Source organism: Haliotis rufescens, unplaced genomic scaffold, assembly GCF_023055435.1.
Source record: "Haliotis rufescens isolate VD_foot unplaced genomic scaffold, xgHalRufe1.0.p SCAF_11, whole genome shotgun sequence".
NCBI lineage: Eukaryota > Metazoa > Mollusca > Gastropoda > Lepetellida > Haliotidae > Haliotis > Haliotis rufescens.
Genome location: NW_025963791.1, coordinates 15332 through 39583, shown reverse-complemented (window position 1 = coordinate 39583; position 24252 = coordinate 15332). Strand labels below are relative to the sequence as shown.

The 24252-nt window shown below is 39.7% G+C and overlaps 1 protein-coding gene across 1 annotated transcript in view; it reads right to left on the bottom strand.

Annotated features, from left to right (window-relative positions):
- LOC125378044 overlaps positions 1-12653 on the bottom strand; it is a gene marked incomplete at its 5' end in the record, with an annotated part of 31664 nt that extends 19011 nt beyond the window's left edge. Inside the window, one exon of the mRNA XM_048392844.1 lies at positions 12471-12653. Coding sequence (XP_048248801.1) covers positions 12471-12653 — 183 coding nt within the window. The remainder of the gene's footprint in view (positions 1-12470) is intronic.
- Between the last annotated feature and the right edge of the window lie 11599 nt (positions 12654-24252).

Sequence of the window (24252 nt, the reverse complement as noted above, 5' to 3'; positions counted from 1 at the left end):
ACCCGTGTACTGGATCTGACATCATTTATCTGCTCTAACCGTGTACTGGATCTGACATCATTTATCTGCTCTAACCGGGTACTGGATCTGACATCATTTATCTGCTCTACCCGGGTACTGTATCTAAGATTATTTATCTATTCTACCCGGGTACTGGAAGTGACATCATTTATCTGCTCTCACCGCATACTGGAAGTTACATGATTTATCTGTTCTACCCGGGTACTGGATCTGACATCATTTATCTGTTCTAGCCGGTTACTTGAAGTGACATCATTTATCTGTTCTCCCCGGGTCCTGGATGTGACATCATTTATCTGTTCTACCCGTGTAATGGATCTGACATCATTTATCTGCTCTAACCTAGGTACTGGAAGTGACATCGTTTATCTGCTGTACCCGGGCACTGGATCTAACTTTAATCAACTGTTCTACCCACGTACTGGAAGTGACATCATTTATCTGTTCTACCCGGGTACTGGATCTGACATCATGTATCTGGTCTACCCGGGTGCTGTATCTGAGATCATTTATCTGTTGTACCCAGGTACTGGAAGTGACATCATTTATCTGCTCTAACCGCATACTGGAAGTGACATCATTTATCTCCTCTACCCGGGTACTGTATCTAACATCATTTATCTGTTCTAGCCGGGTACTTGAAGTGACTTCATTTATCTGTTCTACCTGGGTACTGGATCTGACATCATTTATCTGTTCTACCTGGGTACTGGATCTGACATCATTTATCTGTTCTACCCGGGTCCTGGATGTGACATCATTTATCTGTTCTACCTGGGTACTGGATCTGACATCATTTATCTGTTCTACCCGGGTACTGGATCTGACATTGTTTATCTGTTCTACCCGGGTACTGTATCTGAGATCAATTATCCGTTCTACCCTTGTACTTGAAGTGACATCATTTATCTGCTCTACCCAGGTACTGGAAGTGACATCATTTATCTGCTCCAACCGCGTACTGGAAGTTACATCATTTATCTGTTCTACCCGGGTACTGGATCTGACATGATTTATGTGTTCTACCCGGATACTGGATGGGACATCATTTATCTGTTCTACCCGGGTACTGTATCTGACATCATTTATCTGCTCTAAATGGGTACTGGATCTGACATCATTTATCTGCTCTAACAGGGTACTGGAAATGACATCATTTATCTGTTCTACCCGGGTACTGTATCTGACATCATTTATCTATTCTACCCGGGTACTTGATCTGACATCATTTATCTCTTCTACATGGGTACTGGAAGTGACATCTTTTATCTGTTCTACCCGGGTACTGGATCTGACATCATTTATCTGTTCTACATTGATACTGGAAGTGACATCTTTTATCTGTTCTACATGGGTGCTGGAAATGACATCATTTATCTCCTCTAACCGCATACTGGAAATGACATCATTTATCTCTTCTACCCGGGTACTTGATCTGACATCATTTGTCTGTTCTACCCGGGTACTGGATTTAACATCATTTATCTGCTCTAACCAGGTACTGGAAGTGACATCTTTTATCTGTTCTAACCGGGTACTGGATCTGACATCATTTATCTGTTCTACATTGATACTGGAAGTGACATCTTTTATCTGTTCTACATGGGTGCTGGAAATGACATCATTTATCTGCTCTAACCGCGTCCTGGAAATGACATCATTTATCTGTTCTACCCGGGTACTCTTTCTAACATCATTTATCTCTTCTACCCGGGTACTTGATCTGACATCATTTGTCTGTTCTACCCGGGTACTGGATTTAACATTATTTATCTGCTCTAACCAGGTACTGGAAGTGACATCTTTTATCTGTTCTCCCTGGGTACTGGAAATGACATCATTTATCTGTTCTAACCGGGTACTGGATCTGACATCATTTATCTGTTCTACCCGTGTACTGGATCTGACATCATTTATCTGCTCTAACCTAGGTACTGGTAGTGACATCGTTTATCTGCTCTACCCGGGCACTGGATCTAACTTTAATTAACTGTTCTACCCAGGTACTGGAAGTGACATCATTTATCTGTTCTACCCGGGTACTGTATCTGAGATCATTTATCTGTTGTACCCGGGTACTGGAAGTGACATCATTTATCTGCTCTAACTGCATACTGGAAGTTACATCATTTATCTGCTCTACCCGGGTACTGTATCTAACATCATTTATCTGTTCTAGCCGGGTACTTGAAGTGACTTCATTTATCTGTTCTACCTGGGTACTGGATCTGACATCATTTATCTGCTCTAACCGGGTACTGGATCTGACATCATTTATCTGTTCTACCCGGGTCCTGGATGTGACATCATTTATCTGTTCTACCCGGGTAATGGATCTGACATCATTTATCTGTTCTACCCGGGTACTGGATATGACATCATTTATCTGTTCTACCCGGGTACTGTATCTGAGATCGATTATCTGTTCTACCCTTGTACTGGAAGTGACATCATTTATCTGCTCTAACCGCGTACTGGAAGCTACATCATTTATCTGTTCTTCCCGGGTACTGGATCTGACATCATTTATCTGTTCTACCCGGGTACTGGATGTAACATCATTTATCTGTTCTACCTGGGTACTGGATCTGACATCATTTATCTGCTCTACCCGGGTACTGGATCTGACATCATTTATCTGCTCTAACGGGGTACTGGATCTGACATCATTTATCTGCTCTAACCGTGTACTGGATCTGACATCATTTATCTGTTCTACCGGGGTACTGGATCTGACATCATTTATCTGCTCTAATCGGGTACTGGATCTGACATCATTTATCTGCTCTAAACGTGTACTGGAAATGACATCATTTATCTGTTCTACCCGGGTACCGTATCTAACATCTTTTATCTGTTCTACCCGGGTACTGTATCTGAGATCATTTATCTATTCTACCCGGGTACTGGAAGTGACATCATTTATCTGCTCTAACCGCATACTGGAAGTTACATGATTAATCTGTTCTACCCGGGTACTGGATCTGACATCATTTATCTGTTCTAGCCGGTTACTTGAAGTGACATCATTGATCTGTTCTACCTGGGTACTGGATCTGAGATCATTTATCTGTTCTACCCTGGTACTGGAAGTGACATCATTTATCTGCTCTAACCGTGTACTGGAAGTGACATCATTTATCTGCTCTAACCTCGTACTGGAAGTGACATCATTTATCTGCTCTCTAACTGCGTACTGGAAGTTACATCATTTATCTGTTCTTCCCGGGTACTGGATCTGACATCATTTATCTGTTCTACCCGGATACTGGATGTGACATCATTTATCCGTTCTACCCGGATACTGGATGTGACATCATTTATCTGTTCTAGCCGGTTACTTGAAGTGACATCATTTATCTGTTCTACCCGGGTACTGGATCTAACATCATTTGTCTGCACTAACCGGGTACTGGATCTGACATCATTTATCTGTTCTACCCGGGTACTGGATCTGACATCATTTATCTGTTCTACCCAGGTACTGGATGGGACATCATTTATCTGTTCTACCCGGGTACTGGATCTGACATCATTTATCTGCTCTACCCGAGTACTGGATCTGACATCATTTATCTGCTCTAACCGCGTACTGGATCTGAGATCATTTATCTGTTCTACGCGGGTACTGTATCTAACATCATTCATCTGTTCTACCCGGGTACTTGAAGTGACATCATTTACCTGTTCTACCCGGGTACTCGATCTGACATCATTTATCTGTTCTACCCGGGTACTGGATCTGACATCATTTATCTGTTCTACCTGGGTACTGGGTCTTACGTCATTTATCTGTTCTACCCGTGTACTGGATCTGACATCATTTATCTGCTCTAACCATGTACTGGATCTGACATCATTTATCTGCTCTAACCGGGTACTGGATCTGACATCATTTATCTGCTCTACCCGGGTACTGTATCTAAGATTATTTATCTATTCTACCCGGGTACTGGAAGTGACATCATTTATCTGCTCTCACCGCATACTGGAAGTTACATGATTTATCTGTTCTACCCGGGTACTGGATCTGACATCATTTATCTGTTCTAGCCGGTTACTTGAAGTGACATCATTGATCTGTTCTACCTGGGTACTGGATCTGAGATCATTTATCTGTTCTACCCTGGTACTGGAAGTGACATCATTTATCTGCTCTAACCGTGTACTGGAAGTGACATCATTTATCTGCTCTAACCTCGTACTGGAAGTGACATCATTTATCTGCTCTCTAACTGCGTACTGGAAGTTACATCATTTATCTGTTCTTCCCGGGTACTGGATCTGACATCATTTATCTGTTCTACCCGGATACTGGATGTGACATCATTTATCCGTTCTACCCGGATACTGGATGTGACATCATTTATCTGTTCTAGCCGGTTACTTGAAGTGACATCATTTATCTGTTCTACCCGGGTACTGGATCTAACATCATTTGTCTGCACTAACCGGGTACTGGATCTGACATCATTTATCTGTTCTACCCGGGTACTGGATCTGACATCATTTATCTGTTCTACCCAGGTACTGGATGGGACATCATTTATCTGTTCTACCCGGGTACTGGATCTGACATCATTTATCTGCTCTACCCGAGTACTGGATCTGACATCATTTATCTGCTCTAACCGCGTACTGGATCTGAGATCATTTATCTGTTCTACGCGGGTACTGTATCTAACATCATTCATCTGTTCTACCCGGGTACTTGAAGTGACATCATTTACCTGTTCTACCCGGGTACTCGATCTGACATCATTTATCTGTTCTACCCGGGTACTGGATCTGACATCATTTATCTGTTCTACCTGGGTACTGGGTCTTACGTCATTTATCTGTTCTACCCGTGTACTGGATCTGACATCATTTATCTGCTCTAACCATGTACTGGATCTGACATCATTTATCTGCTCTAACCGGGTACTGGATCTGACATCATTTATCTGCTCTACCCGGGTACTGTATCTAAGATTATTTATCTATTCTACCCGGGTACTGGAAGTGACATCATTTATCTGCTCTCACCGCATACTGGAAGTTACATGATTTATCTGTTCTACCCGGGTACTGGATCTGACATCATTTATCTGTTCTAGCCGGTTACTTGAAGTGACATCATTTATCTGTTCTCCCCGGGTCCTGGATGTGACATCATTTATCTGTTCTACCCGTGTAATGGATCTGACATCATTTATCTGCTCTAACCTAGGTACTGGAAGTGACATCGTTTATCTGCTGTACCCGGGCACTGGATCTAACTTTAATCAACTGTTCTACCCACGTACTGGAAGTGACATCATTTATCTGTTCTACCCGGGTACTGGATCTGACATCATGTATCTGGTCTACCCGGGTGCTGTATCTGAGATCATTTATCTGTTCTAGCCGGACTTGAAGTGACTTCATTTATCTGTTCTACCTGGGTACTGGATCTGACATCATTTATCTGTTCTACCTGGGTACTGGATCTGACATCATTTATCTGTTCTACCCGGGTCCTGGATGTGACATCATTTATCTGTTCTACCTGGGTACTGGATCTGACATCATTTATCTGTTCTACCCGGGTACTGGATCTGACATTGTTTATCTGTTCTACCCGGGTACTGTATCTGAGATCAATTATCCGTTCTACCCTTGTACTTGAAGTGACATCATTTATCTGCTCTACCCAGGTACTGGAAGTGACATCATTTATCTGCTCCAACCGCGTACTGGAAGTTACATCATTTATCTGTTCTACCCGGGTACTGGATCTGACATGATTTATCTGTTCTACCCGGATACTGGATGGGACATCATTTATCTGTTCTACCCGGGTACTGTATCTGACATCATTTATCTGCTCTAAATGGGTACTGGATCTGACATCATTTATCTGCTCTAACAGGGTACTGGAAATGACATCATTTATCTGTTCTAACCGGGTACTCGATCTGACATCATTTATCTGTTCTACCCGTGTACTAGATCTAACATTATTTATATGTTCTACCCGGGTACTGTATCTGACATCATTTATCTATTCTACCCGGGTACTTGATCTGACATCATTTATCTCTTCTACATGGGTACTGGAAGTGACATCTTTTATCTGTTCTACCCGGGTACTGGATCTGACATCATTTATCTGTTCTACATTGATACTGGAAGTGACATCTTTTATCTGTTCTACATGGGTGCTGGAAATGACATCATTTATCTCCTCTAACCGCATACTGGAAATGACATCATTTATCTGTTCTACCCGGGTACTGTTTCTAACATCATTTATCTCTTCTACCCGGTTACTTGATCTGACATCATTTGTCTGTTCTACCCGGGTACTGGATTTAACATCATTTATCTGCTCTAACCAGGTACTGGAAGTGACATCTTTTATCTGTTCTACCCGGGTACTGGATCTGACATCATTTATCTGTTCTACATTGATACTGGAAGTGACATCTTTTATCTGTTCTACATGGGTGCTGGAAATGACATCATTTATCTGCTCTAACCGCGTACTGGAAATGACATCATTTATCTGTTCTACCCGGGTACTCTTTCTAACATCATTTATCTCTTCTACCCGGGTACTTGATCTGACATCATTTGTCTGTTTTACCCGGGTACTGGATTTAACATCATTTATCTGCTCTAACCAGGTACTGGAAGTGACATCTTTTATCTGTTCTCCCTGGGTACTGGAAATGACATCATTTATCTGTTCTAACCGGGTACTGGATCTGACATCATTTATCTGTTCTACCCGTGTACTGGATCTGACATCATTTATCTGCTCTAACCTAGGTACTGGTAGTGACATCGTTTATCTGCTCTACCCGGGCACTGGATCTAACTTTAATTAACTGTTCTACCCAGGTACTGGAAGTGACATCATTTATCTGTTCTACCCGGGTACTGTATCTGAGATCATTTATCTGTTGTACCCGGGTACTGGAAGTGACATCATTTATCTGCTCTAACTGCATACTGGAAGTTACATCATTTATCTGCTCTACCCGGGTACTGTATCTAACATCATTTATCTGTTCTAGCCGGGTACTTGAAGTGACTTCATTTATCTGTTCTACCTGGGTACTGGATCTGACATCATTTATCTGCTCTAACCGGGTACTGGATCTGACATCATTTATCTGTTCTACCCGGGTCCTGGATGTGACATCATTTATCTGTTCTACCCGGGTAATGGATCTGACATCATTTATCTGTTCTACCCGGGTACTGGATATGACATCATTTATCTGTTCTACCCGGGTACTGTATCTGAGATCGATTATCTGTTCTACCCTTGTACTGGAAGTGACATCATTTATCTGCTCCAACCGCGTACTGGAAGTTACATCATTTATCTGCTCTAACCGCATACTGGAAGTTACATGATTAATCTGTTCTACCCGGGTACTGGATCTGACATCATTTATCTGTTCTAGCCGGTTACTTGAAGTGACATCATTGATCTGTTCTACCCGGGTACTGGATCTGACATCATTTATCTGTTCTACCTGGGTACTGGATCTGAGATCATTTATCTGTTCTACCCTGGTACTGGAAGTGACATCATTTATCTGCTCTAACCGTGTACTGGAAGTGACATCATTTATCTGCTCTAACCTCGTACTGGAAGTGACATCATTTATCTGCTCTCTAACTGCATACTGGAAGTTACATCATTTATCTGTTCTTCCCGGGTACTGGATCTGACATCATTTATCTGTTCTACCCGGATACTGGATGTGACATCATTTATCCGTTCTACCCGGATACTGGATGTGACATCATTTATCTGTTCTAGCCGGTTACTTGAAGTGACATCATTTATCTGTTCTACCCGGGTACTGGATCTAACATCATTTGTCTGCACTAACCGGGTACTGGATCTGACATCATTTATCTGTTCTACCCGGGTACTGGATCTGACATCATTTATCTGTTCTACCCGGGTACTGGATGGGACATCATTTATCTGTTCTACCCGGGTACTGGATCTGACATCATTTATCTGCTCTACCCGAGTACTGGATCTGACATCATTTATCTGCTCTAACCGCGTACTGGATCTGAGATCATTTATCTGTTCTACGCGGGTACTGTATCTAACATCATTCATCTGTTCTACCCGGGTACTTGAAGTGACATCATTTACCTGTTCTACCCGGGTACTCGATCTGACATCATTTATCTGTTCTACCCGGGTACTGGATCTGACATCATTTATCTGTTCTACCTGGGTACTGGGTCTTACGTCATTTATCTGTTCTACCCGGGTACTGGATCTGAGATCAATTATCTGTTCTACCCTTGTACTGGAAGTGACATCATTTATCTGCTCTAACCGCGTACTGGAAGCTACATCATTTATCTGTTCTTCCCGGGTACTGGATCTGACATCATTTATCTGTTCTACCCGGGTACTGGATCTGACATCATTTTTCTGTTCTACCCGGGTACTGGATATGACATCATTTATCTGTTCTACCCGGGTACTGTTTCTGAGATCAATTATCTGTTCTACCCTTGTACTGGAAGTGACATCATTTATCTGCTCTAACCGCGTACTGGAAGCTACATCATTTATCTGTTCTTCCCGGGTACTGGATCTGACATCATTTATCTGTTCTACCCGGGTACTGGATGTAACATCATTTATCTGTTCTACCTGGGTACTGGATCTGACATCATTTATCTGCTCTACCCGGGTACTGGATCTGACATCATTTATCTGCTCTAACGGGGTACTGGATCTGACATCATTTATCTGCTCTAACCGTGTACTGGATCTGACATCATTTATCTGTTCTACCGGGGTACTGGATCTGACATCATTTATCTGCTCTAATCGGGTACTGGATCTGACATCATTTATCTGCTCTATACGTGTACTGGAAATGACATCATTTATCTGTTCTACCCGGGTACCGTTTCTAACATCTTTTATCTGTTCTACCCGGGTACTGTATCTGAGATCATTTATCTATTCTACCCGGGTACTGGAAGTGACATCATTTATCTGCTCTAACCGCATACTGGAAGTTACATGATTAATCTGTTCTACCCGGGTACTGGATCTGACATCATTTATCTGTTCTAGCCGGTTACTTGAAGTGACATCATTGATCTGTTCTACCTGGGTACTGGATCTGAGATCATTTATCTGTTCTACCCTGGTACTGGAAGTGACATCATTTATCTGCTCTAACCGTGTACTGGAAGTGACATCATTTATCTGCTCTAACCTCGTACTGGAAGTGACATCATTTATCTGCTCTCTAACTGCGTACTGGAAGTTACATCATTTATCTGTTCTTCCCGGGTACTGGATCTGACATCATTTATCTGTTCTACCCGGATACTGGATGTGACATCATTTATCCGTTCTACCCGGATACTGGATGTGACATCATTTATCTGTTCTAGCCGGTTACTTGAAGTGACATCATTTATCTGTTCTACCCGGGTACTGGATCTAACATCATTTGTCTGCACTAACCGGGTACTGGATCTGACATCATTTATCTGTTCTACCCGGGTACTGGATCTGACATCATTTATCTGTTCTACCCGGGTACTGGAAGTTACATGATTTATCTGTTCTACCCGGGTACTGGATCTGACATCATTTATCTGCTCTACCCGAGTACTGGATCTGACATCATTTATCTGCTCTAACCGCGTACTGGATCTGAGATCATTTATCTGTTCTACGCGGGTACTGTATCTAACATCATTCATCTGTTCTACCCGGGTACTTGAAGTGACATCATTTACCTGTTCTACCCGGGTACTCGATCTGACATCATTTATCTGTTCTACCCGGGTACTGGATCTGACATCATTTATCTGTTCTACCTGGGTACTGGGTCTTACGTCATTTATCTGTTCTACCCGTGTACTGGATCTGACATCATTTATCTGCTCTAACCATGTACTGGATCTGACATCATTTATCTGCTCTAACCGGGTACTGGATCTGACATCATTTATCTGCTCTACCCGGGTACTGTATCTAAGATTATTTATCTATTCTACCCGGGTACTGGAAGTGACATCATTTATCTGCTCTCACCGCATACTGGAAGTTACATGATTTATCTGTTCTACCCGGGTACTGGATCTGACATCATTTATCTGTTCTAGCCGGTTACTTGAAGTGACATCATTTATCTGTTCTCCCCGGGTCCTGGATGTGACATCATTTATCTGTTCTACCCGTGTAATGGATCTGACATCATTTATCTGCTCTAACCTAGGTACTGGAAGTGACATCGTTTATCTGCTGTACCCGGGCACTGGATCTAACTTTAATCAACTGTTCTACCCACGTACTGGAAGTGACATCATTTATCTGTTCTACCCGGGTACTGGATCTGACATCATGTATCTGGTCTACCCGGGTGCTGTATCTGAGATTATTTATCTGTTGTACCCAGGTACTGGAAGTGACATCATTTATCTGCTCTAACCGCATACTGGAAGTGACATCATTTATCTGCTCTACCCGGGTACTGTATCTGAGATCATTTATCTGTTCTAGCCGGGTACTTGAAGTGACTTCATTTATCTGTTCTACCTGGGTACTGGATCTGACATCATTTATCTGTTCTACCTGGGTACTGGATCTGACATCATTTATCTGTTCTACCCGGGTCCTGGATGTGACATCATTTATCTGTTCTACCTGGGTACTGGATCTGACATCATTTATCTGTTCTACCCGGGTACTGGATCTGACATTGTTTATCTGTTCTACCCGGGTACTGTATCTGAGATCAATTATCCGTTCTACCCTTGTACTTGAAGTGACATCATTTATCTGCTCTACCCAGGTACTGGAAGTGACATCATTTATCTGCTCCAACCGCGTACTGGAAGTTACATCATTTATCTGTTCTACCCGGGTACTGGATCTGACATGATTTATCTGTTCTACCCGGATACTGGATGGGACATCATTTATCTGTTCTACCCGGGTACTGTATCTGACATCATTTATCTGCTCTAAATGGGTACTGGATCTGTCATCATTTATCTGCTCTAACAGGGTACTGGAAATGACATCATTTATCTGTTCTAACCGGGTACTCGATCTGACATCATTTATCTGTTCTACCCGTGTACTAGATCTAACATTATTTATATGTTCTACCCGGGTACTGTATCTGACATCATTTATCTATTCTACCCGGGTACTTGATCTGACATCATTTATCTCTTCTACATGGGTACTGGAAGTGACATCTTTTATCTGTTCTACCCGGGTACTGGATCTGACATCATTTATCTGTTCTACATTGATACTGGAAGTGACATCTTTTATCTGTTCTACATGGGTGCTGGAAATGACATCATTTATCTCCTCTAACCGCATACTGGAAATGACATCATTTATCTGTTCTACCCGGGTACTGTTTCTAACATCATTTATCTCTTCTACCCGGGTACTTGATCTGACATCATTTGTCTGTTCTACCCGGGTACTGGATTTAACATCATTTATCTGCTCTAACCAGGTACTGGAAGTGACATCTTTTATCTGTTCTACCCGGGTACTGGATCTGACATCATTTATCTGTTCTACATTGATACTGGAAGTGACATCTTTTATCTGTTCTACATGGGTGCTGGAAATGACATCATTTATCTGCTCTAACCGCGTACTGGAAATGACATCATTTATCTGTTCTACCCGGGTACTCTTTCTAACATCATTTATCTGTTCTACCCGGGTACTTGATCTGACATCATTTGTCTGTTCTACCCGGGTACTGGATTTAACATCATTTATCTGCTCTAACCAGGTACTGGAAGTGACATCTTTTATCTGTTCTCCCTGGGTACTGGAAATGACATCATTTATCTGTTCTAACCGGGTACTGGATCTGACATCATTTATCTGTTCTACCCGTGTACTGGATCTGACATCATTTATCTGCTCTAACCTAGGTACTGGTAGTGACATCGTTTATCTGCTCTACCCGGGCACTGGATCTAACTTTAATTAACTGTTCTACCCAGGTACTGGAAGTGACATCATTTATCTGTTCTACCCGGGTACTGTATCTGAGATCATTTATCTGTTGTACCCGGGTACTGGAAGTGACATCATTTATCTGCTCTAACTGCATACTGGAAGTTACATCATTTATCTGCTCTACCCGGGTACTGTATCTAACATCATTTATCTGTTCTAGCCGGGTACTTGAAGTGACTTCATTTATCTGTTCTACCTGGGTACTGGATCTGACATCATTTATCTGCTCTAACCGGGTACTGGATCTGACATCATTTATCTGTTCTACCCGGGTCCTGGATGTGACATCATTTATCTGTTCTACCCGGGTAATGGATCTGACATCATTTATCTGTTCTACCCGGGTACTGGATATGACATCATTTATCTGTTCTACCCGGGTACTGTATCTGAGATCGATTATCTGTTCTACCCTTGTACTGGAAGTGACATCATTTATCTGCTCTAACCGCATACTGGAAGCTACATCATTAATCTGTTCTTCCCGGGTACTGGATCTGACATCATTTATCTGTTCTACCCGGGTACTGGATGTGACATCATTTATCTGTTCTACCTGGGTACTGGATCTGACATCATTTATCTGCTCTACCCGGGTACTGGATCTGACATCATTTATCTGCTCTAACGGGGTACTGGATCTGACATCATTTGTCTGCTCTAACCGTGTACTGGAAATGACATCATTTATCTGTTCTACCTGGGTACTGTATCTAACATCATTTATCTGTTCTAGCCGGGTACTTGAAGTGACATCATTTATCTGTTCTACCCGGGTACTCGATCTGACATCATTTATCTGTTCTACCCGGGTACTGGATCTGACATCATTTATCTGTTCTACCCGGGTCCTGGATGTGACATCATTTATCTGTTCTACCCGGGTACTGGATCTGACATCATTTATCTGTTCTACCCGGGTACTGGATCTGACGTCATTTATCTGTTCTACCCGGGTACTGGATCTGACATCATTTATCTGCTCTAATCGGGTACTGGATCTGACATCATTTATCTGCTCTAAACGTGTACTGGAAATGACATCATTTATCTGTTCTACCCGGGTACTGTATCTAACATCTTTTATCTGTTCTACCCGGGTACTGTATCTGAGATCATTTATCTATTCTACCCGGGTACTGGAAGTGACATCATTTATCTGCTCTAACCGCATACTGGAAGTTACATGATTTATCTGTTCTACCCGGGTACTGGATCTGACATCATTTATCTGTTCTAGCCGGTTACTTGAAGTGACATCATTGATCTGTTCTACCCGGGTACTGGATCTGACATCATTTATCTGTTCTACCTGGGTACTGGATCTGAGATCATTTATCTGTTCTACCCTGGTACTGGAAGTGACATCATTTATCTGCTCTAACCGTGTACTGGAAGTGACATCATTTATCTGCTCTAACCTCGTACTGGAAGTGACATCATTTATCTGCTCTCTAACCGCGTACTGGAAGTTACATCATTTATCTGTTCTTCTCGGGTACTGGATCTGACATCATTTATCTGTTCTACCCGGATACTGGATGTGAGATCATTTATCTGTTCTAGCCGGTTACTTGAAGTGACATCATTTATCTGTTCTACCCGGGTACTGGATCTAACATCATTTGTCTGCTCTAACCGGGTACTGGATGGGACATCATTTATCTGTTCTACCCGGGTACTGGATCTGACATCATTTATCTGCTCTACCCGAGTACTGGATCTGACATCATTTATCTGCTCTACCCGGGTACTTGATGGGACATCATTTATCTGTTCTAACCGTGTACTGGAAATGACATCATTTATCTGTTCTACCCGGGTACTGTATCTAACATTATTTATCTGTTCTACCCGGGCACTGTATCCGATATTATTTATGTGTCTGCTCTGGGTACTGTATCTGACATCATTTATCTGTCTGCTCCGGTTACTGTATCCAACATCATTTATCTGTCAACTCCGGGTACTGTATCTGACATCATTTATCTCTCTTCTCTGGGTACTGTATCTGACATTATTTATCTGTCCACTCCGGGTACTGTATCTGATATCATTTATCTCTCTTCTCTGGGTACTGTGTCCGACATCATTTATCTGTCCACTCTGGGTACTGTATCTGACATCATTTATCTCTCTTCTCTGGGTACTGTATCCGACATTATTTATCTGTCCACTCCAGTTTCTGTATCTGATGTCATTTATCTCTCTTCTCTGGGTACTTAATCCGACATAATTTATCTGTCCACTCCGGTTACTGTATCTGATGTCATTTATCTCTCTTCTCTGGGTACTGAATCCGACATCATTTATCTGTCCACTCCGGGTACTGTATCCGATATCATTTATCTGTCCACTCCGGGTACTGTATCCGACATCATTTATCTGTCCACTCCGGGCACTGTATCCGACATCATTTATCTGTCCACGCCGGGTACTGTATCTGACATCATTCATCTGTCCTATCCGGCTACTTGATTTGACATCATTTATCTGTTCTATCCTGATTCAGTGTACTGGATCTGACATCATGTTATGAAACTTGTTTGATTGTTACGCGCTTCTGGCCTACAATACACCCAGTTCTGTGTTTTTTGTGGGTTTGAAGGAGATATACAAATTGTCGAGAGGTATTTGATGGGACTAGATGTGACAGTTATGCTATTGTTTAGACATATGAATTTAGACAGTTATTGCACAACCGATGTTTAGAATGCTGTCGTTCAGAAAGCAGCGTGTTAAGTGCGTGTGAAGTCTTGGATTGAGAAGTCAGCTGACTCACCCTAGTTTATCCTGATCGTGTATACGTTAAACACGTACAAGATTTTGAATTGTCATTCTTGAAGTAAATATTAATGAAACAGTATCTCCGCTATTGTTTATTGGTTGAACATGATACTTCGAGCGATGTACTTTTTGCAGATGCATGTATTTGCAGAACAACAATATACATGTTTCCGCCAGGTTTAGGATGTAGCTTCATTGATGTTTGGTTCTGCAGTGAATCGAAATACATTCACCGCTCTCGACGATGAAAGTCTTAAAACTATCATGTGATTCAAATTCAATTCCAATAGTGTATATGTAGAGTAATGTGATTCACAACTCAAACATACAAGCATGTGTGTTGTTATCACCGGTAATTGCATTGTTGCGTGTTGCATGTAATAACTAGTGTCTTTTTAATTTCTGAAATCTTTATACCGAAGTATCACTACTGCATTTCATTCTACAAATACATGATTTGTTTTATACCCCCACCTTTCTTGGCGTGTAACCTACGCCTGCGTTGCTCATTTCAGATGTGCATGCTCGCGACCGTTGTCTGGGTGCTGGAATTGTCAGCATTATTCTTAATTTCCTTATATAGAAGTAGTTTCATCTGACAAAGTGGCTGTGTTGCAAGTAAGGTGAAGCGCCTGTGATTGAGTGAAATGAACACATGTCTATATTACTCGGTACATATATGTCCATGACTAATGATATTGTGACATATGACACGCAGTGCCTCAGTGCTTGTAAATACTATGATTATCCACCATCGTGTTTTGTGGTATTTAGTCCGCAGTTAGGCGTTCACTGCGGCATTGCCACCCCTCGAATAATTCTCATTGACGATCTGACTGGACCCGCAGACCGTGACTTCAAACTGCGACAAGAGTCTGACTCCATCAAAAAGCGAATTGAGATAAGCCGAGATGAAGCTGTTGTACCTTGGCAAAGAAATACGTTAATCCATTTATCTCAGCGTTACGCCTATTTCACCATACAAAACAAATTACTGTTCACGTTGGACTGGGTATACATTTGTGGAGCTATAAAATGTACCTGTACATATTTCTGTGTGTACATATGTCAACCACATGACCTGATAACTAAACTCACATTCGCGTATCCTCTTACACAGTTGATGTTCATAAACAGTTGTTTTGGTCACCCCAAGAACAAAACTGCGGGAGGGATTGATCTGGCTTATGGCAAATATTAAATATGTATTACAGAGAATCCGGTATACGTTGAAGTCATTGATTCAGTGGGATAATTATATGACATTGAAGGCGTGTTGGTTTATTTAGTACTTCTGTGCAAAGACAGTGAATCATCTCTTTGGGAAGAAAGACAGGTAACAATCTCATTATTCTTGTGATCAATGTTATGTGAACTCTACTTCCCGACAGTCGCGGAACAGTGTTCCTTAATTTTATCATCATTGTGATGGTGAGATGACTAACAATGTTTAGAAAGATAATTAAAGGTAGAAACTTATTTTCATATCATGTGGTAAATATTATTTACTCGTTTAATTATAGGTAAATTATTTATAATATATCTTAAGAGAATTCGGTACCGGTGTCAATTGCCGAAAGTCTGTGACTGATTATAGGGGATTATTTCATGATATGTCGTGTCACTTGAGGCGCTTTTGAAAAATTGAATTGTCTTTTTACAGTTCCGTATGCAGAATATATTTCACTATTAAACATCTTAAAATAAACCACGCTGACATATATATTCATGTATACAGAAATATGAAAGGAAGGAAGATGATGGAAATTGAACATTGAAACGAAATGCTATGAATTGTAAGCCATATATGGATACATTTTAGTTTCAGTTACCTGAGATAATTATTTATATACAATTATAATAAGTCACACATAAATACAACTATTTTCTTATATTATGACATTTCGATATATATTTACTCATATTGCCTTGTTTTGATTCGTAGTGAGTGATTGTTGATGTTTCACGCCGACAGTTATCTGTATTAAAAAAATGGATGACTTGGCAAATCACCATTTGTGTGTGTGTCTGTGTGTGTCTGTGCCCGTGTCACCCTTCAACAATTTCATTACTGAGTAAGGCAACCATTTCAATACCAGTTCTGTCAAATTCAGACATTTTATGCGTATATTTTACTTACGAACTGTGTAAATGTTTATGCAGGACATCGTTTACAGATTAGTAAAGATATCGGGACCTACTAGCCTAACAAGGTATCAGGTCGTCTATTCTTGATGATTCATCGGGGGACCACGTATTGAAAGACAGGGGTGTCTTCCTTGGCACCTGAAATCATCGTGGTTGAAGTCAACGTGCAGTAGACGGGGACGACTTGGTGATGCTGAATGCGACGTCGGGGATTTCGTCTGTTTTCTGAAAATAGTTTTGTCATTGTAGTTAGCCATGCATAGCTGACTGTTGAACTGTGTTACAGGGTACTAAAACTGATGCGTGATATGGACATAATTATTGCCGTAAATCTGCCTCATGTTATGCCGATAATATTGTTACGGTTGTTTCTGATTGGTATATGAAATACACGATGTGTTCACGACGGGATATTTCCAAATCCCAACATGGAATTACCAACATGGAATTACCGGCATGGAAATATCTTTTGCGTTATTCTTATGGAACGGTGCACACCATAACAGTCTAGGAATTTAGGTGATTTTTTCGTGTCGGAATTACATGGTACAGCTTGATGTTGATTCATTGTAACAGCTGTTGTGTTGAACCTGGGTGTTACTGACATCACGTTAATACGTAGGCCGCCAATCATGTGCACCACTTCAGAAGCCTGTTTGATCCCTCCAGTGAAGCCTCTGTCCCACGACCTAATGTGGTGTCTCAGTAGACAAACAGTTGTCCTCGAAATTATATTATGTTTAAAGTCGTGTAAATATAGTTCTGCAAAGGAGTTCTCAAGTCTCTTAATTCTAGAGGTGAAACTAGATGAGTATTGGTTGCTGGTGCTGGGGGTTGGGTGGGGGGTGGGGGTGAGAATGGAACTGCTTTTTCTATGCTTTGGTGTCCCCAGTGAGAGATGTCGCTCGTACAGGATATCTTAGACGAAGTTAGGGAACTCTCATTTTCATGTTTTTATGTGAAGTTTCAATAGCTTATGATACTATTACACATGTATTCAGAGAATGATGTCAAACATGAGAATGCTTGATACAGAAAATGATTTTACTTTCTCTTACAAAAGCACAGCGGTGTACCTTCACGTTCAGCCTTGTGTTTTTGAATGCCAAGATGCTAGTGTACTTGGAACTACATCAAATTCGTCATGTCAAAATATTTTTTTTTCACGTGCATTATAAACAAAAAGGATGAAATTGAAAACTTTTAAATTCTGTAACGTGTGGAGTTATAACGTAGGATAGATCATGTCATATATTGTTAAAAATAACCCTCCTTGTCTCATATGGTTCGGCATCAGCAACACACGTCTCATACACTTCCGAATCAGGGAATGCAATTGACTAGTATAAAAATATTTTGAGAAGAAAGATATAAATTATTGTAAAGCGTTTAGAATTTTATTTAAAAAATCAGTGTGAATTTTGTGAAAAAAAAACAAAGAAAACATTTCTTTTACTTTCAATGATTGAACCTTTGTAAACAATTAAATGTACAGTAAGAATATTGCTTATTTCAATCTTTCAACAAATAAACATTATCATTGAAATGTCTTATGTCATCTAGTATGAGTATTGTAAAACCCAAATCTTTTTTTTCTGATTAATATTATATTGATTCTCATTATAAACATACATACTGCAGGTTCTATCTGTGTCACAACGTTTACATGATGTGTATTGTTGTGTTGAATTTAGTTCTGTTATATATATTACAGAAAAATAATAATGCGTCTCATCCGCATCTTACTTAGTAAGTATAAACAACTACATATTTTGGTATCGTATTTAGCGTTATACATACAAAGATATTTTGCTCCAAGTTTGAGAGTGTAGTTTCTCATCAACTTTGCAGAGTCACGATGAGGACAATGACAGGAATCCTTGGCGATAAGAATCAGCATTGTTGGAGCATGTTTTCTCTCCATTGTATGATATCGTTTGATCTTGCCGAATGGGGAGGTGTGAAAAGTTGGCCCACCCGAGCTCTTAACAAAATGAAACAAGTCATGCAGACAGTAGGCTCGCATTCCCTCATCACAGTGTCAAATGAAGGGAAAAATATACTCGTTAAAATTCAAATTTATTTATCATATCTTGTCTTGCATAAGCTCATAACTGCTCTCCGGTTATATACAGGCACACATAATGCATAGAAATATGCCATGGGTATCATTTCTGCGCATAACCTGTTCCGGGGGGGGGGGGGGGGGGGGGGGTTGTTAACATTTTGTTTTCTTTCACAAATTTCATGTTAAGGAATCGTACGCTTATGTATAGGCTCCGTGGGAAGGCATAGCGTGAAGAATACACACTGGAATTTGTTTCACTGATTTTTAACCGCATGTTGCAAAATCTATTTTTTTTGGTCTGCGCATAGCAATTTGGGCGATATTTGACATTGAAAGGCGTTTAATCTCCACAATAAATCTAACTGGGTGTCACTTTAACCCTTTAATGGTCATTTTAAAATTTTAACTCCAGTTATGTTAATTCTTAACATCTTGTCTTGAAGGGCCGTGCATGTTCTCCATCGTTGTTTCTGCGGACGTTAACGTGATATACGACAGACACAGAAGCAGTGGTGTGTTCTACACACTATAATCCTTTTGGGTTGCGTTGGTGGAAACATGCACTACGGCAACAGGCTACAAAGCTAGCAGCGTATGGTGACGTTATCTGGCACAATAGGATATGACGTGATCTATCGCTGTAGGATGACGGTTATTTATCACTGTAGGATGACGGTTATCTATCACTGTAGGATGACGTTATCTGGCACCATAGAATATGGCGTTATCTATCACTGTAGGATGACGTTATCTGGCACCATAGAATATGGCCTTATCTATCACTGTAGGGTGACGTTATCTGGCACAATAGGGTGTGGCGTTATCTATCACTGTAGGATGATGTTGTCTATCACAATAGGATATGACGTTATCTATCACTGTAGGATGACGTTATCTGGCACAATAGGATATGACGTCATTAATCAATGACGTTGTCTGGCACAATAGGATATGACGTTATCTATCACTGTAGGATGACGTTGTCTGGCACAATAGGATATGACGTTATCTATCACTGTAGGATGACGTTATCTGGCACAATAGGATATGACGTTATTAATCAATGACGTTGTCTGGCACAATAGGATATGACGTTATCTATCACTGTAGGATGACGTTGTCTGGCACAATAGGATATGACGTTATCTATCACTGTAGGATGACGTTATCTGGCACCATATGATCTGGCACAGGTTGGCGTTACCATGAGAATGGAAGTATACCAGGAAATATTTAGGATTAGTGTGGTGAAAATGTAATGCCACGGAATGGTACAGTGAATGTCATGTTACATTTTAATACGTACATGTACACTACATTGCAGATCGGGTTAACGTGTACATTTCGTACCAGACGCATGCTTCCCTTGATAAGTGTTCCCGGCTGTCTGTCAGAGCGTGGTGAGGTAGCCAAATGGTGTCAGCATCCACTCATTATGGCGAGGACCCGGGTTCGATTACCAACATTGGTAGAATGTGTGAAGCCCATTCTTGGTATCTATTCCTTGCATGTTGGTGGAATCACCTCGACTCTGCTATCAGCATCAACTATGTATACCTTCACCTGCACATAATCTTAATGAAAGTCTAGTCATCTGTCTCCAAATAATCTTGAACGCGACGTTAAACCCCATTTCACCTCACAAAATTCATGTTGAATGTGACATACTTATCATAATCATATTACCTTGACTCCACAGAAATGCCTGTAATATCGCCATTTTGATATTATTTATTTTTCAGGAAATTTGGATTGGTTCCGGTAATGTCCCTCGACCATGACATGTGTATACATATATAGAGGGAGGCGGATTTCACCCGCCCTCCTCAATTGCAAGCATATATTGATCTGTTAAGCCCCGCCCATTATAGATGCGACAAGTCATGCGTGGATTAATTAAGAAGGACATTTCGCCATATATATCAGCATAATGTTTTACCATATTTATTTCATCGTCATATTGTTATAAATGATTTTTTTTATTTCTAATGGGTGCATAAGGGATATGATATTATTAGTTAGTTTTAAAAACACTCAACTACGTATTTCATGTCCATAGATATGATTGATCTATATAAAGGTTTGAAATACATCTACTTAAAGCTACCATTCATTAATTGAAGTCTGATAATACATTTCACTTCATAAATAATAAATTACTTTCACTTGTACATTATGTTAAAAAAGCTATTTATTTATTTTATTTTATTTTGTAGCGAGCAAGTTTTTTGTACTGATTGTGTGTGTGGGGTGTGACATTTCAATAAACCAGTACCAGGCGTGTATATAATGTGCACGTTCATTTAGTCATATGTTGCTTGCTTGCTTGCTCCTGCTTACACCCCGACTGTGCTTCACTCCATTATTGCATAAATAACCAACCATTAAAGTCCTTAGTTAGATTGTTACCTCAACTCTCTTTTTTATTTTGCAGTAAAACCATTTGTTCTAAAAGAATATGTTCCCCACAAATGTGTGTACTCCATGTTGTTACATTTTGACTGTTGTTATATCTATTGAATCACAGTTCCTATTATTATTATAATGCGCGGTACAATATACATGAAGTTTTTATAGTAATACAATATCATGTTCATAAGCTGTGGCGTCAGAACCTGTTGTTTGCCATCTGCAAAAACGAGTTGTCAGTCTTATTACGGCCTTATCAACTCGATGTTCTGGAAAGTTTGTTTCTAAATGGTTATACATAAAAGTGTTTCTAAATGGTTATACATAAAAGTGTTTCTAAATGGTTATACATAAAAGTGTTTCTAAATGGTTATACATAAAAGTGTTTCTAAATGGTTATACATAAAAGTGTTTCTAAATGGTTATACATAAAAGTGTTTCTAAATGGTTATACATAAAAGTGTTTCTATATGGTTATACATAAAAGTGTTTCTAAATGGTTATACATAAAAGTGTTTCTATATGGTTATACATAAAAGTGTTTCTAAATGGTTATACATAAAAGTGTTTCTATATGGTTATACATAAAAGTGTTTCTGTATGGTTATACATAAAGGTGTTTCTATATGGTTATACATAAAGGTGTTTCTAAATGGTTATACATAAAAGTGTTTCTATATGGTTATACATAAAAGTGTTTCTATATGGTTATACATAAAAGTGTTTCTATATGGTTATACATAAAAGTGTTTCTATATGGTTATACATAAAAGTGTTTCTATATGGTTATACATAAAAGTGTTTCTAAATGGTTATACATAAAAGTGTTTCTAAATGGTTATACATAAAAGTGTTTCTAATTTATCGTTACTCGATGCAGTTTGATTTTCAGATGAAAACTTTCAGATGAAAGAGCTCCGTGAGCATTTAGCTCACTTATAATTTGTTTATTTAAACCTTTTGGTTCTCTACTAACTGATTATTTTGATTTTGAAAAGAAATGAGTAATTTACATCCTATATATCTTCTATTGTGTTTTATATATAATAGTCAAACAATCATTTCCTTATCCCATGTGCCTGCTTCTCGACATCGGAACATTACTAGTTCAAATGGTCGTGTATGAATTAATGAACTTTCTTTAAGTACCTTCATAGAATCCATCTTTCTACGAGGCAGCAAACATGGCTATGCGTTGTTTTCGGTATCCGGAGACTTGCGACATGTAGCGTTTGATGTCAATTACTGAACCGTGATCCCATTGAGACATACTGAACTTCTTACTGAACAATTAACTATAGAATCTAATTAGTACGAAGATGGTGTCGTCTCGCCGGCCGGTGGTATAGAAATATTGTCAGTCATAAAACTAAATAATTACTCATCAGCTCTCCAACTGCATGGCATCCCCCAAGGCTGGGTGTAATTATGGCGTGGGTAATCATGGTAGTTGTTCAATAATTCAGTCAAGGGAAATACGTAACGGAAACAACTTTCTTAATATTCCATAAACCTACAGGTTGATATAGATATGTAATACATAGGTGATCATAGGAATACAACACCAGCACCGTTAAGTATTTGACCAAGTTTCAAGAGATGATGCAGCCGATACAAATAAAACTAGTTTATATAATTCAGATTATGAGTAGTACAGCTTCCCGCCACGCACGTTACTGTTTGCATGTATTATACCTTGCGCCATATCCATTGAATTTATAAAATTATAAAATTATAAAATTATAATATACTTTATTCAGAGGTTTGGAAGTTGTGTATATATATATTGTATTATATACATATATATATTATTATATATTATATTACATATATATACATAAAGCTTCCAAACCTCAAAGTAACATTTTAGAAAGTATTCTATGACTTTGTGATTTTTTCGACATCATACACTTCATAAATAAATTCGACTACTTCGTGAAATTACAACGCGATCTTATTTTGTATTTTTATTCCCATTTTTTCATCTTTCTATGAGTGTTGATACTCTTACTGGATGCTTTTGATTTTCGGATGCCTGAATGAAAAAGCATAATTGACTTATAGTGTTGTATACGAGTAGGTAAATCGGGTGCAGGGATTAACAGGGACAGAGACGACAGACCGGGACACAGTCTAAAGATGACATATATCAGCAATCCAAGGTCGTGAACTCAAGAAACACAGTTTCAGTAAATGTTCAAATAGTTCATATTTTATGATAACTTGACAAGATAATTGTTCTCATTTCATTCAAATGGATAGTACAAATTACCCACCCATGCGTTTATACCTTGAAGTCGTTCCTTTACAGCATAATATACGACAGGCAATTACAACTCCTGCTCCAATAAGTTTCAATGCGCGGGCCATTTGCCATTCTTCTCATTACTGGAATACTCAGTCAGAGTGATATGTCGTTAGACTGTAATTTCATAATTTCCTCAAATAAGTAATCTCTCGTCATCTCTTATACCTCTAGATGGGTTGGTAAATGGTAGATTAACTTTGCCTAATATAGGTTGTGAAGTTCAGGTACTCGCATAATGTCACAGTCATACACGGTGCTTTAAACCTTATAGAGATTTACAAAATATTATTTGTGTCCTAGAGGTTAGATACCGTGTTTCATTTTGAACTGTGCAGAGAAATAAAGCAAGTCCGTGCAATTGACATAAACAATATACCCATAACGCAGTGTTTGATAGTTACAAACTTGGCGAGGACGATGTACAACGCGCAATCATTGGACGGGCGCTCTACCATCACGCTGATTTACCTGAGT